This window comes from Vombatus ursinus, unplaced genomic scaffold (assembly GCF_900497805.2).
Source record: "Vombatus ursinus unplaced genomic scaffold, bare-nosed wombat genome assembly UNPS02010461.1, whole genome shotgun sequence".
NCBI classification, from domain to species: Eukaryota; Metazoa; Chordata; class Mammalia; order Diprotodontia; family Vombatidae; genus Vombatus; species Vombatus ursinus.
In genome coordinates, this window is record NW_020950239.1 from 11,306,813 (window position 1) to 11,322,112 (window position 15,300).

General features: G+C 37.2%; 1 protein-coding gene across 1 annotated transcript in view; it reads right to left on the reverse strand.

The window, feature by feature from the left end:
* Nucleotides 1–2,164: 2,164 nt before the first annotated feature.
* CNOT6L (CCR4-NOT transcription complex subunit 6 like) overlaps nt 2,165–15,300 on the reverse strand; it is a 32,178-nt gene continuing 19,042 nt past the window's right edge. The window contains exons 8-11 of the mRNA XM_027854484.1: nt 13,991–14,142; nt 11,598–11,825; nt 9,267–9,469; nt 2,165–5,726 (exon numbers count right to left, since the gene is read on the reverse strand). Coding sequence (XP_027710285.1) covers nt 5,514–5,726; nt 9,267–9,469; nt 11,598–11,825; nt 13,991–14,142 — 796 coding nt within the window. The 3' untranslated portion in view covers nt 2,165–5,513. The remainder of the gene's footprint in view (nt 5,727–9,266; nt 9,470–11,597; nt 11,826–13,990; nt 14,143–15,300) is intronic.

Below are 15,300 nucleotides of genomic sequence, written 5' to 3' on the forward strand. Positions count from 1 at the left end.
TAATAAGACTGCCCAGTAAGAAGCAAAGCCAAAGCTATTAACACATCACCACTGCCAACCTTATAAATTCTGAAAATCACAAATCAAGCAAACATGGCACAAAACAACACTAACTGCTTGAAAGAAATAAAAACCCACACTATTAATCTAAAAAAATTTTAAAGGCAGGAAAAGAGTAAGCAACAAGCCTCACTTTTAGAGAGGGCCACCATGATTCTTACTTTTTAGAAAGAAAACAGAGAGATGCAAAGCAGGTTATCATTTAAAAGCTTGGGAATTACTTAACACCAATAAAAAATATTAGAAGCAGGAGATATTCTGACTTCTAAACAATTGTGTAAGCTTACACGCAATATAACTCAAAGAATCATATCACTTGGCACATTTTGCCATTGTTAAAGACTCCTAAAATATAAATTGATACCCCAACCCCTCCCACCTGATAATTTAAAATTTGTTCATGAAAACTTCCACCTCCAATTTCAGATGCTTTTTGTATTGTGTCATGTATGCTGCTAATATTTGCTAGGCACAAATGGTCTCGGTAATTAATTTTGAAAAAGAAACTTGTTTTGCTCTCAGAAGTGTTCAGCTACTGGTAGGATTACTTCTATATGCTCATGCTATTGAAGTCTTATACTGAGACCAACAATAGGTACTAATGAATTTTAAGAAACCACCACCCACATCTAGCTTGACTCTTCAGTACTCCCATTTTTTACTATTCTCCTGAAAGACCTACTTAATAGATAATTCACTCCTAGATAATATGTTGGCATAAACAAGGGGAAAAAGAATTGTTCTTCACTGCAGCCATGCCTGGCCAAAAGGGATCTTCTGCCCTCCCTCTCCCAGTAGTTTTATTTCTAAAAACTCAATTAAATTTGTTAAGAGGGGCAAGAAAAGAATCCTTTAGTATGAGCATTATCAAGCCAAACTGAAAGGCAAAATATTTCTCTGGAACAGATTCCTTTAAAGCAGATCAGTTTCTGGACAGGGCCAATTTAAAGATGTACCAATTTAATTATTTCTAACTTTAAAAACTAGATGCTTAGAGCTCTAGAGAAATCAATTTCAAACAAAACGTACTCTTTTACTTTATCATGCTGTTTTTAGAACTTTCTAAATAACAAGAAGGCTTCTCACAAATTAAGGTATTTTTCTTTATGTTAGTATTCAGTCAGATATGGGATAGTTATACCAAGAAACTGAATAAAATTATGCAAACATCTCAGAAGTTTCCAACTCATCTTCGAAAAAAAGTTTGCATCTTCAGTCATCAGAAAGGTGATGAGAAACAAAAAGAGGGATGCATGTGTGAGAATTTGCATCTGTTATGGAAGTAAACATTCACTAGGGTCATCTCCACATAATTTTGAAAGTTCTTTGCTCCAACAGTATTCATATGTTTAAGCCATCAGAAACTGTCAAGATGGATTCCTGTGACTATGCTACTGAATCATTAGCCTATTCTGAAAAACTGCTACAGTAGTTCAGACCTTAGATAAAACCACCAAATATCAGTAAATTATTCTGCTTTAAAAAATAAAATCCAAAAAGGTGACCTTCAATTAGGCATGACTTGATTAGCATCACTTTCGATGCATTTAGTTAACACTGTCCCATGGATTATTTTCTATGCTATTCCCCCTTCCACAGCTATCTGTTTGTTCAAAGTGTATAAGATGTACTAGTGATTTCAGAAACCTTGGAAATGACCATTTCAAAGTTTACTCACCGAGTAACATAAAATTACTAGAGAAGATTTTTAAGTGGAACATTATAAGCTTCCCAGTTTTATGTTCCACATCCTCTACTTAACAAAGCCACTACAGAACCAAGTGATATGAGCCTTCATCATCTTCCATTCCTTGTTTCTTTGTAATGTAAGATGTTCAGGAGTTAGGGCCAAGAACTGGAACTATATACTTCTGGAAAACTAAACACAAACACCCAGTGGCTTCTAAAACATTTACAAAGGATGCTTATTAGTAAAATTAAATATCTGCTTGTGAAAGGAATTTTAAAAAGAGAAGCTTAGAACAAGGCAAATTGGGTAGAGGGGGTGAAGGAGCTGGTCTCTGAACGCATTGTGCCATACCTGACTTCAATGTGTGATATCAAATGCTCACCCTCCTTACATCAAAATAATGAAAAGAAAATATTGAGCGACTTCATACAAAATTGTTTTTTACATAAAACATTGTACATCTTTAACAGATTTTCTGTATCGAATTTTAAAAAGTTGCCTATATAGAATGGTATTGGGATTCTTTTCTCTGCTTGCTTTTAGGCAGTGCTGTTGCTTAAAAGTTGACACCAGGCACATTTTTTAAAAACAAAGTCAACAAGCAAGGAGCAGTATAAGGCCTTGAGCCTTTTTCAGATGTCAGTCCTGAGGATGCTGCAATATTCCCCATTACAATGAGTAAAGCTATGAGATGGGCAATAATGCCCAATAGATTAAGGTGATGCTACATGCTCTAGAATGACCTATGATGGCAAATGGTACAATTTTCCCTCTCCCAAACACTGCTTTAAATCGTTTTAAAAAACACTGTGTTCTATTAGATATACTTGGAAATCACATCTGACAACTTAAAAAAGCATAAATCACAAACTAAAAATGCCCCAATTTTTCGTCTCTTCAGAAGATATGTAGCTCCATGGCATAAAGCTCATTTATTCGAAAAACTGGAAAGCATGAGTGTATATTTTATTTCTAGAGAATATACACATTTTGTCATTCTCTTCTTTTACACTAGGTACTGTCAAAGATCCAAAGGGCCTACATTTTATTTTAGTAAGACAACACTGAGGACAGCAGCATTTCTGATCACCTGAACAGGTAGCTCAAAACAGATACTACTCCTTTTACAAAGGGAACTTATTAGGACAAAGGGTTCGTGGGCTAAAGGGGAACCATACACATGAAGCTTGAGATATCAGGTCCCAAGGGCATGTGTGCCACCAAAAACATAACACAATTTACCCATTTCAACATGAGTTGCTACACATCTACTCAAACCAAGTTAAAAATTACACAGGATAATGAATGGTTTGAATGAGTGCATTTGGAAGCAGAGAGAACCCAATTACACACCTTCCTGCAACAGAGTGCCTCGGTCATACACAAAATAAACTTAAGCTGTTTACAATGTTTCCCAGTTTTTTTATTATTTTCCCCATAACATTTAACTATTAAAAAAGTTTATTATTAATAAATGGGCTCCTCTGTGGTTCATATACAATCATAGGTGAACGATAAATTCCATTTTATACAAACATCTCAAAAATATTGGGAGTGAAGTATGGTAGGAAATATTGCTCACATTGCTAATTAACATGCGTATACGAAAGGAGGAAAACATTTTGTTAGTGCATACCTCCAGAGCAGAAAAGCCACCCAAAACAAAGTACACGATACAAGAGCTGATTCAAAAAGGCAATGTCCACAAAATTAAGTTTTTCATGCTATTCTACTTTCCAGTACTATACTTTAGTTACTCTCAAATTACTTGCATGGCTAAGATGTTGAATGCTTGAGGTATATAAGAAGGGATACCTGGAAAATCTGTTATTTTAAGGGTTTTTTTTTTTTTGGTGCTATAACATTTTAAAATAATATTTTATTTACATCAAACTTCACTCAACTACAATGATGTCCAATTTTAATAGATGACAGACCACGCCTCTATCACTAGGCACTTTTGAAAGGGGAGTTTAGGCTTCAGTAAAACCATCCAATGCAAACCCACAGATGACATCACATAATCCCACCAACCTTCCTCCCACAAAAATAAACCGACCAGGGAATAATATTTTATGTAGCCTGATTAATTTACTATGGATGAAATTACTATAAAACAAAGGAAATGCATCATTTCAAGACTAATAAAACAGCCTAAGATCATATCTGGAAGAAACAAATTGTATATATTTAAAACTAATTTAAATTTTGACCTGCATGTTTGTATATGGAGAGACAAATATAGGCTATTTTAAAGTTTCATTCACATAATGGAAATTTTTTTAATAAAAATATCACATTTTGAGACTAGAAACAGTAAAGTGCATGAAAAGTTTAAAATATAAATTTCAGGAAACTCTTATAGCAGCAAAAAAGCAGAATAAAGAAAAACTTAAAAACACAGACACGACCTTTTCCTATTACTGTGCCATAATTAACATCAAGCAGCCAACTAATTTCCCCACCCCCCACCCCCAGAAAATTGCATTATGTTTCCTGCCTCCTGAGGCACAGGTTTTTTGCACTGGCCCCACCTGGGCATAAAATAACACATTTAAAGAGCATCAACAGTCGGGAATGAACCAGCAGCTTCTTAATTCAACCCTGACAGAGAACAGAAACAAGGAGTAAAAGCATATGATGGCTATTTGGCAGCTAGGGTCAGGAAAAATAATCCAAGGAATGGTACTGAGCTACTCCCTGTTGTAAATCTCCCCAAGAGGTCACCTCAGCTACTTCATTATTCTATACACACCCTGGGACATATCTAGCATTCCTGTGACTGTATGTTTGTCCTCTTGAGCCTTGGGTCTCTGGCTGTGTCAGGGAGATGACCTATAGGTCAACTGGCAACACTTCTGTTATTCAAGGTCTACTATGCAGCAAAGCACAGAGGAAAAAACTGGATAGGACTCAACAAAAATAGCCATCTATAGGAAGTATGCACTCCATCTTCAAAGAGATCAGATTTTCTTTTCAAGCTATGTGGCAATGTGTATTTCCCACTGTTTTCCCAGTAATAAGGGACAGATAGACAGCTCTTCCAGATCTCACCAATCACCTAAGACCTACAAACATAGAACTGGTAAGGGGGTCTGGGTCTTCTTTGTGTTCTTCCCAAAATGTAACAATGTTTGCCCAACAAAACACTATACTATTAATTAAGCGCTTTATTTTCAAAGCGTGTATTTGTGTGTATAGATCTACAGTTATATACATAGATACGTACACACCCACACACAGATGTACTCATGTATGTATGATTTACTAATGTGCAGAGTGATCTGGAGAGGCAAACCAGTTTGTATGAAGGAGAACAAGCATTCCCTTGCAAGATAAACCGTTCAATTTTTAAATTTACTTAATGTAATTAAAAGAAAACATTTTATTTTAAAAGATGGATAGATCATTTTTATATAATTAGGCAGAAAATGCGTCTTGGAGCAATAAATACATATTGTTGGACCTTCAACTGATCATTTCTCCACTACGAAAGCTAACTCTTCGAATAAGAAACAGGTCCAATATTTAAAACACACTAAATTAAAAACGCAGAAAGGGAGCAATACTTTGGTTCCAGCCCTAGTGCCAAATGATACCAATATGCACCAAAATGTGCAAAATCTTATAGCAAACACATAATGAAAGGAGCCTGAAGAAGCAGCTGAAGGACGGCCATACTTCACTCCTACATACTTTGATTTACAACTGTACAGGTCCATAGCGACAGATCCCCGTCCCATCTTGGCGGGGCTGGACTCCACTACCTCCTACTGGGCAAGTGAACACCATTGACAAGAGGCAGGAGTGGAGGGTGGAGTTCAAGTTGTGTTAACAGTGAGAAGTGGTCTGAAGGGATGTGCGGGTGTGGACACCCAGTGATGTTGTTCTCAACCAGCCACTGAGGATCCAAAGGCCCCAGGACACCAAGCACGTTCATATGAGTCTTGGAATAGAAAATGTAGTCAATCACACCCTGTAAAGAGATGGGGTAGGGGGAGAGAGGGGATTAAAACCATTTTGTTTAATTAAAAATTTTGTTTGTAATATACAAACAAAATAATACACAACTCTTAAAAGTCTATTAATAAACTGAATTTATGGCATCTGCTATTTAGAACAGGAGCATAAAAACGTTTCCAATTTTCCAACGGGACCTATGGCAAATATTTGTGGAGCCATGATTTTTGCAGAGTAACATCAAATTTTTATAACTACAAAGCTTTACACCTTGGCCAAACATTTTCAGAAACTGGGTATGTCAAAATAAGTGTAAGTAGATCTACACCTGCCAAGCTTGGCCGGAGAAACTAGGACATTTGTTTTTTAAAAATTAACAAAAAAGGAACAGGCTGCTATCTAGGAAATTTGTATGATTTCCAATTCTAAAAAAGTAAACTGGATCACAGACTTAGACCTGAAGGGGCCCATCTAGTCCAGCTTCCACCTATCACACAGACAAAGTCATTCCGGTCTGGGAGGCTCAGCATCAGCTGTCCAGCGTCACACAGAGGGAGACTTAACTCTCATCCCGACGTCTGATCCAGGGTCTTACCACTCTAACATGTGGCAAAGAGTGAAGTCATTTATCAAACTGCTTCAAACCGGTTTAAAAACACAGCAAAGGACAACCGTGAAAATATGTGGGTTTGAAATAGTATGTGTGCATGTACATATGTATGTATGTATGCATGCATGCATGTATGAACTAATGAAATAAAAATATGAGGCCTAACCAACGCTATGTAGTGGGTTTAATTCCTTAAGAAGATGTTATATGTAGAGGACCTCTTCAGATCTCCTCAAACCTGGGTCAGATGTTGTAGACCGCCTTGGGAAAATCAAATCTATGAGATCAGCTGTAATGTCCACGATAATAAAATGATCCAAACAGTCAGCCCAATGTGGGGGAGGACCTCCTGGTTCAGACATGGCAAGTGGGTGCAGAACTCAGTACACGACTGAGGCTGGCTGTCAGATTGTGCTCTAAGACACAGGCACCATGCTGGAGGTGTTCACTGAGTGCTGAGAAGAAGCCGGCAGATATGGGATGTGTGAACATGACAATAAGTTGGTGGTTCTAAGACCTGGATGAAGAACTAGCCTAAAACAGGGTGGGTGGCTGTTTTAGTAAAGAGAAGCATCCTATCTTGATGTTCTTCGTTCACTTTCAGTCATGTCTGACTCTTCATGACCCATTTGGGGTTGTCCTGGCAGAGATCCTGGAGTGGTTTGCCATTTCCTTCTCCAGCTCATTTTACAGAAGAGGAAACTAGGGAAAACAGGGTGAAGTGACTTGCCCAGGGTCACACAGCTACTAAGAGTCTGAGGCCAGATTTGACCTCGGGAATCTTCCTGACTCCCGGCTCAGCGCTCTTTCCACTGCACAACCTAGCTGCTCCTGATTAAAAGAGCTGGGGAATTTGAACCATAGGCCCTCCTACTTACTACTTTGCAGGATTCCATCAGAGGAACAGATAAAAGGGCACTGGATTTGGAATCAGATGACCTGTGGGATCCCGAGTTAGTCAAACTCCCTGGGATTCAATTTGCCTCTAACATGAGGTCTTGTAAAATACAAACCCATGTTTCCTCTATAAAATAAGATGAGAGGAGCGTGGACTAGAATGTCTAGTGGGTTAGAGTGCTCTTTCCAGATCTAAATTTTGAAGTCTGCTTCAAAACAGGAATCTTAATCCAGAGGGAAATTTCAACATAGGCAATATTTTTCCTTCACTTAGATGCTCAATTTTGAGATGAATTATTAAGAGATGTTTAAAAGAGTACCACCCCCAAAAAATAAATAACTTGCTTAAACCTGAAATCAAATGCAACACATGTAGAGCATATTACACCTTCAGTATAAAAATCACCTTATCACTGTCATCTCATTCTACAACAGCTGCTAAAGCTACTGAAGGGGAAGAGAATAATACTATCAAAATCTATTAATACATTTGAGTTGCTATTGTTATAAGCTTTCCTATCTATTTTATCCCCTCAATTTACCAGAAATCATATCCATGTGAAGTGGATGTTTTAGGGAGGGAGGTGATACCTATAGGAAGTAGGATATTCTAAAATCTAAGAAAGGAGACAAAACACACACACACACACACACACAAATCTCATCAGAGGAATACAGAATCTTGTTTTGTCTGTATTAGCTTAATTTGCTTCTTAATTGACTGGTTTCAGACCAGTAAAATATATTTTGCATAATCTGAAAATAATGAACAGCTTTCAATGAATGATATCCACAATTGCTCAAAAAAACAAACAAAAAAATAGATATAAAAAATTGCCCAACTTTATCCTAACACCAAGTCATTAAAAACTCTTTCCTTAATATATTCAATTATACCATGGGTCAAAATCTGTCTTTGTGATCAACAGCACTGTAATGCACCCCTTTCACAGAAAATCTCTAACATGGGAGATTACAAAGATGAAAGAAACAATAAGGACAGATTTGAACTTGAAATCCTTTTCAGCATGGGAGAATGAATAGTAAATAATAAAACAGCTAAAAAGCAGACATGAAGAAAGACCTCTACATGACCCAATTCAAAAATCATTTTCCTACTTTCCAACACTGCTACATTGGATTGTATCTTAACTCTTTCTACACTTTATTTTTAACCCATTCCTAACAGATTAGGGCTTTCCGAGTAGGTCTTCTACAAGTCTAATAAGAACCATGGACAGAATGAAATTCTCCTCTAAGTTTCTCTTGGAAGTTAGGAGTGTGCTGGCAAGGAAGACTTCAGGGTTTGGGGGGGGATAAAGTACAATGTATGTATGACAAAAGGTCATAGAAAGCTCATGATCCAAGAATAGTATCTGTGCTATGATCTCTTCCATGACTAGAGAAAATAAGCATTTGTTGGTCCCTCCCAAATGAATACATTCTAAAAATCACATCCAAAATAATCTGCCATCACTCTTGTTTCGTTAAAAATAATCAGAAAGTAAAAATCTGACATTTCAAGGAAAGAGAAACTATGTAAAAGCAGTTGAAGTCTAGCTTCATTAAATGTTTGTTGTCCCTCTCATTAAGCAAATTCGAGAGCAGAAGGATTGTGCAAAGGGGGAAAAAAGTCGGGGAGTTGGGGAATTGTGGGTTCCCAAATTCCATGAGAACATATAAAGGTTAAATGGGAAAAGGACCATATCTAGGCACTCCTGAGGCTATGTCAAGGTTATATTGCTAAGCCACTCATTCCTCAAATTGGAGGTTTCCGCCATCCCACTGGGGTTGGGGTCATTTTAAATCTGAGCAACTGAAGGTTCAGAAGAAAGATTCAAAATACTGTCAAAGCCATCCCTTGCAATTTTAGCTACATCCCTGGCTAAAGTCATAAAGATGGTTAATTTCCTGAAGTTTATCACATGCAATCAATCTGCTCAAACACAGTATTGAATTAAGTTTTAAGATGCAAAGTCTTATCTTTCAGGACACATGCTTATTGCTGTAATAAAGAATTTGCATGCCAACCCCAAAGCTGTCACTCACTTTGAAGTCAAAGGTATAATTTGTGTAAGGCATCAAGTTATTTTCATAGGCGCTCTGGAGCTGGAAGCCATGTGTGATTCTTCCTTCCGAGGTACCATTTTTCCCACTGCAGCTGAAGTTCATGAGACACTCATTATAGCGCAATTCCTTAAAATCCTTATGGTTGTCAGCCACTCCTCCACTGCTAAGGTATTCCACGACACCTGGTGGACAGAAGGAACAGAGAAGGCTGTGATTTCTTGTGTTTTTTCCTTTTACTGGCGATGAGACCGCCTATCTCATAGCCAGGTCTCAGAGTAAAGCAAGACGAACACACGTGGTTCAGAGTGGTTTTGGTCAACCTAGGGCCGGGGTGGGGAGTTTATTTCAGAGCAGGCCCAGGGCAGTCTGCAAACTTGCCCCAGTTTCTAATGGTTCTCCAGGCTAGGAGTGGCTCCACAACTACACTAACAAAGTAATGCTCCATGGAGTGCCATCCCAGTGTTTCCAGAGTTTTGCCAGAAATGACCTCATTAGAGAATGAAATACCCTATAAGCTTGGAATTCTATCACTGAACACCTACCTGTGGAAGTAAAACGCAAACTACAGAACACGACCAAAACTTATCTATTCAAAAAACTCTACAGCAAGAAGAAGCCAGCCTTCATTTAATCCCTCGGGTTAGCCGGCAACATCTGTTGTATCATCCAGGATGGGTTAATTTTACAGACGAGGCCTATTTAGGAAACTACAAATCAGCTAGAGCATTTCCCTCAAAAACTATGGGCTGACTTATTCACAAAAAGCCAAATACAGAAAAAAAAAAATGAACTTAAATAGTAGAAGGAGAATCTGACTGTAATCAAAGATTTTATTTTAAATTTTTACAGTGATTCAACACATGAACAGTTTTATCAAAATCAAAAACTAAAAGAAATAGGTAACTATTTTTACTTTGAATATGATATAGAATCCACACCTCTGGAAACAGGCTGTTACAGGTGCCTGATACTTTCTCCTACTGAAATGTTGGGAGGGAATGTGGAGAAATTAAAACAGTAATGCACTGCTGGTGGAGTTGTGAACTAATTCAACCACTCTGGAGAACAATTTCAAATTATGCCCAAAGGGCTATAAAAATACACACAGCCTTTTGACATGGCAATATCACTACCAGGTCTGTATCCCAAAGAGACCGGGGGGGGGGGGGGGGGAGAGGAGAAGGACTTATATGTACAAATATATTTATAGCAGTTTTTTAAGTAATGGCAAAGAACTGGAAACTGAGGGGATGCCCATCAACTGGGGAATGCTGAACAAGTTGTGATATATGATTGTGATGAAATACTATTCTGCTGGAAGAAATGATGAGCAGGATATTCTCAGAAAACCCTGGAAAGACTTGATCTGATGCAAAGGAAATTCAACAGAACCAGGAGAACAGTGTACACAGTAACAGCAGTATCACACAACAATCAACTATGAATGACTTAGCTACTTTTAGCAATACAACGATCTCAAACAATTCCTAAGGATTTATGATGAGAAATGCTATCCATCTCCAGGGAAAAAACTGATGAAGTCTGAATGCAGATCACAGCATGCTTTTTTTTAACCTTATTTTTCTTAAGGGTTTTTTTTTGGTCTGTGTTTTGTTTCACAATATGACTAATGTTAAAATGTTTTATGTGGCTGCACACATAAACCTATGTCAAACTGCTTACCTTCACGATGCGGGGGCAGTGAAAGAATTGGGAAGCTTGTCAAAAACTAAGTTTCTTAGAACTCATAGTATTAAAGAAACAAATGTTAAAAACATTTTACGTGTAACTTGGGAAAAATGAATTATTAAATTAAAAAAAAATTTTTTTAAACATCCTCCTGCTGAGGGTACATGGGAATTTGGCTCTAACATGCAAAAAATACACAATAATAGATAACTGGGTGATTTTGCCATTTATTGTTGAATACTACTTTTATGTCAAAGTATTGATATAAACAGTGATATTAGTCATAAATTTCAATAATAATGTTAATCAACAAAATACTCAGGTTTAAAATTTTTACATTTAAATTTTAATTCTTAATATAAATTTTTGAAAATAATTGATATATTCAAAGGATAAAGTCAAACTATTTAAAGGTTTTTAAATTCCTTTACTGAAGATAAACAGAAAATTTTTATTACTTTAGCACAAAATTTTCTTATTAAATAGCACTGTGATTTAAAAGCACACAAAAAGTTATTATTCCAGAGAGCTAAGAGATCTCCAGGTATAGACACTTATATCTACGTTTCAACTAAAAATAAAGGCAACATTTAAAGCAAAGGTAAGGCATTTCTTAAATACCTGAATCTGGCAATGAGTTAAGATCCGCACATAGCACCAGCGGGATGGAATTAGGATCTGTAGACGGGCTACCGGGCCTACTAGAGGCTTTCTCCAGGATGTTTTTTACTTCTGAGACAAACATCATAGTTTGAATGAGTTTCACATCAGAATATTCTGGATCCCAATGCATATGGGCATTTGCCACAATGAGTAGCTGTTTGTCTACAGCATGAATAGGCTTCATTCCTAAATTCAATTGTTAGAAAAAGACAAACGAAAAAGTCAAAATCCCCATGGACATTTAATCGTACAGTATTTAAATCAATGATATCCAAAGGGTGTCTCTCTAAAAACATCTAATGAAATCTTTTGGATGTCTCTCCTTTGATTATTTGCTTGTGTAATTTCTTCCTTCCTTCTTCAAGTTTGAAAATGCATTTTGTTTTTAGAAAAAAGAATCAGAACTGTTGAATGCCAGGGAATTTTGCTTGGGAAAATAACACTCTGGGGCAGCTAGGCGGCGCAGTGGATAGAGCACCGGCCCTGAAGTCAGGAGGACCTGAGTTCAAATCCAGTCTCAGACCAAACACTTGACACTTACTAGCTGTGTGACCCTGGGCAAGTCATTTAACCCCAACTGCCTAAGCAAAAAAAAAGAAAAATAAGAAAAGAAAACCAAAGGTAGCAAATTGCTTTACTTAAATTACTATTTAATTTAAGACTCAAAGTTAACTTTGGGAAGTAACATAATTCACATCCCTCCAATCATACAATACAGTGAAACCACAGTCACAGATTGGATAGATAAACTAATCTGGAATATAGGTTTACAGAGAATTATAGTTTTATTAATCTACTTATATCTTGAAATACCAAATTGTGACTACAAAAGAATAAACACTCCACAATAAAAAAGGTTCAATATATTCCACTGTACAATTTGAGGGACAAAACATTCATCTTCAATTATCTCTATACATCTGTATGTATACATACACTTAAGTACACACAGATATGTAAGAATCCTAATACACAGGGTCTCCATAAAGTCCTTGTACACATATACTCACATAATTTGAATAAGGTAAAAAAAAAAAATTAAATTTTTAATACAGATTCTGTGACGAATGAGAATACAAATTGTGCCCTATGGCTAATGATGCTGAAGTTCATCCAGTCATACAATATCACAATTAAGAGTAATCAATTTGTGGTTTTCTCTAATACCATGTAGCCTGTTTTCCCTTTAGCCCAGAAATTCCAACATCGAGTCTCTGGATCCATGTGCGAAAACAAAAACATCCCATCAAACAAACATTCACAGCAGCACTTTTTGTAGAAGTGAAAAACCTACAATCAAGCAAAGGAGACAAGGGACCTCGGTGTGTGGTAAAAGGTGGACGAGGTCATGACTCTAAAGGCCAAATCCCTGCTGGGCCCGGCCCCTCATCTGTGTGAGTGTGTTCTGACCTAGGTGGGGAGGGGGTGAACCAGTTAACTTTTATAATGCAACTGAGCTCTAAATCCAGGGTCATACAAAAGTAAATGGCAACTTGACCTACGCACTTACTGCCAAATGCCTGAACAAACTGAGGTATAGGAAAGCAAGGGCTTAACACTGTGCTAGAAAACAATGAATATTAAGAATTCAAAGAAACATGTGACTGATATCAACTGGTACAGAACAAAGAAAGCAAAACTAGGAGACTTTAAGTAACTACTACAATGGAAATGAATACGGTTAAATGCAATGACCAGAGGTCCAGTAATTCAGGCACAAGCTACTTACTAAAAAACCTGCAAGACTTTTATGAGTGCAGAATTTTGCATAAAGAATACTCAAAAAGAGTAACAACCAAAAAACCTACCTTGAAACAAAGTCTGAACCCTTAAAAGGCTAAGCTGAGAGCCAGGCTAACGTCAGACAGAGAGGGTAATGAGACATTTCAACTAGCTACTTATAAACAACAAAAGTGATTGATATAAATTATCTCTTTTCTCTGCTCCTGCCCAACTTTTCCCAACGATTGCTAAAAGTGAGAAAGTGCACAAAGATAGGTAGTAGGTATAAAACAATCAGTTCTAGGTTCAGAAGGACTAAGAAGTGACTCACCAAAAAAGATAACTGAACATACGGTGTTAAACTTAAAAACCTAAGCTAATGGAGTTAGAAAAATGCTCATGTTTTCTGAGTTCAGTCTGATTAACACATATCCCGTTTTCAAGGGCTCTTTTAGAAGGACATACTGAAGAACCTCTCCACCACACAGACTTGTTAGCCAGTCTTCTCTTCCTTCATAATATGTAACATTTTATTCTCACCAGACATTTAATCAGCAAAATGAAATTTAACTTAATAAACAAATTAGTTGTGATGTCCCCTGAAGTCCAGTAACCCTAGGGGTACTCACCTGCTCCAAACAATTCTTTGTGGACCTCTAAAACCACAGCCACACCAATGTTATCCTTCGTCATGACTCTATTCAGCATGGCTTCTGATCCATCGGAATTTGCCATGGCCACCTGGTTAAATTCCACCGTGTGTTTCTGCACCAACGTAAATCTGAAAGACACAATTGCATTTGAAAGGCATTGAGATGACCCAGGCTCAAGGGGTGAAATAACTAGCCAAGTCTCACAGCCACTCCAGAGAAAAGTACTTAAGGGACAGAAGAGAATCTCAACCAAGGGTCACTTTTGTTGACTAAATTTCAATACAGTTGGTTTCCTTTGGAAGCCCATGTATCTTATTAGGTGCATTTAAAAACATTATTTTAAAATAAGGTCCACAGGCATCCCCAGACTGCCAAAGGGGTCCAAAAACATCTGGGACAGAGGGTGCCCTAGGAGGGGAAAATGTTTGTGTTCATTAACTGCCTCACTGAATGCAAATTTCTCCCTTTTCCTTCCCTACAGCAATCTGCTTGTAGCAAATCTGAAACACCATGCTAAGCCATCTGGGTCATCAGTACTCCTCTATACAACAAATATAATAGAGTTTCTTGAAAATGTATAATTACAGTGTTCACTTCTGAGGATGATACATAATATATGTGCACAAGAAGAAAGGGGCAGAATGCTGGGTAAGGAGTCACAGCAAATATAAAGCAGGAACAGCATCTGCCATGTAGAGGGATGGTCTTTTGAATGGTATCTCTAAGCCAACTCTCAACACAGACTTTCCCTTTTAAAAGCATTCTTGCCTCCACCTAGCTAAAGCAAGGCAGAAAACCCAATACTTATGTTTTCTGGAATGTAGGATATTTTTTAATCATAATTTTCAGGTAGTCCGACTATTCTTATATTATTTCTTCTCAAACTGTTCTCCAGATCAGTTCTCTGATGAGATGTTTTACTTTCTCTTCTATTTTTTCATTCTTTTGATTTTGTTTATATGATTTCTTGGTGTCTTAGAATGACATTAGCTTCCCCTTGCCCAATTCTAGTTTTCAAGGAACTATTTTCTTCCTTAAGTTTGATACTCTCTTTCCAGTTGGTTGATTTTCTTGGATTGCTCTCATTTTTTCCTCAAATCTCTCATTTGAATTTTAAAGTCCTTTTTAAGTTCTTCCAAGAACTCTTTTTGTGCTTGGGACCACTTGACATTTCTCACTGAAAAAGAAGTGGCCTTTTTAGCTCAATTATTTTCCTCTGAATATGAACCCAGATCTTCTCTCTCTATGGTTGGGGTCTTTCTCCTTTGATTACCCATTTATGTATT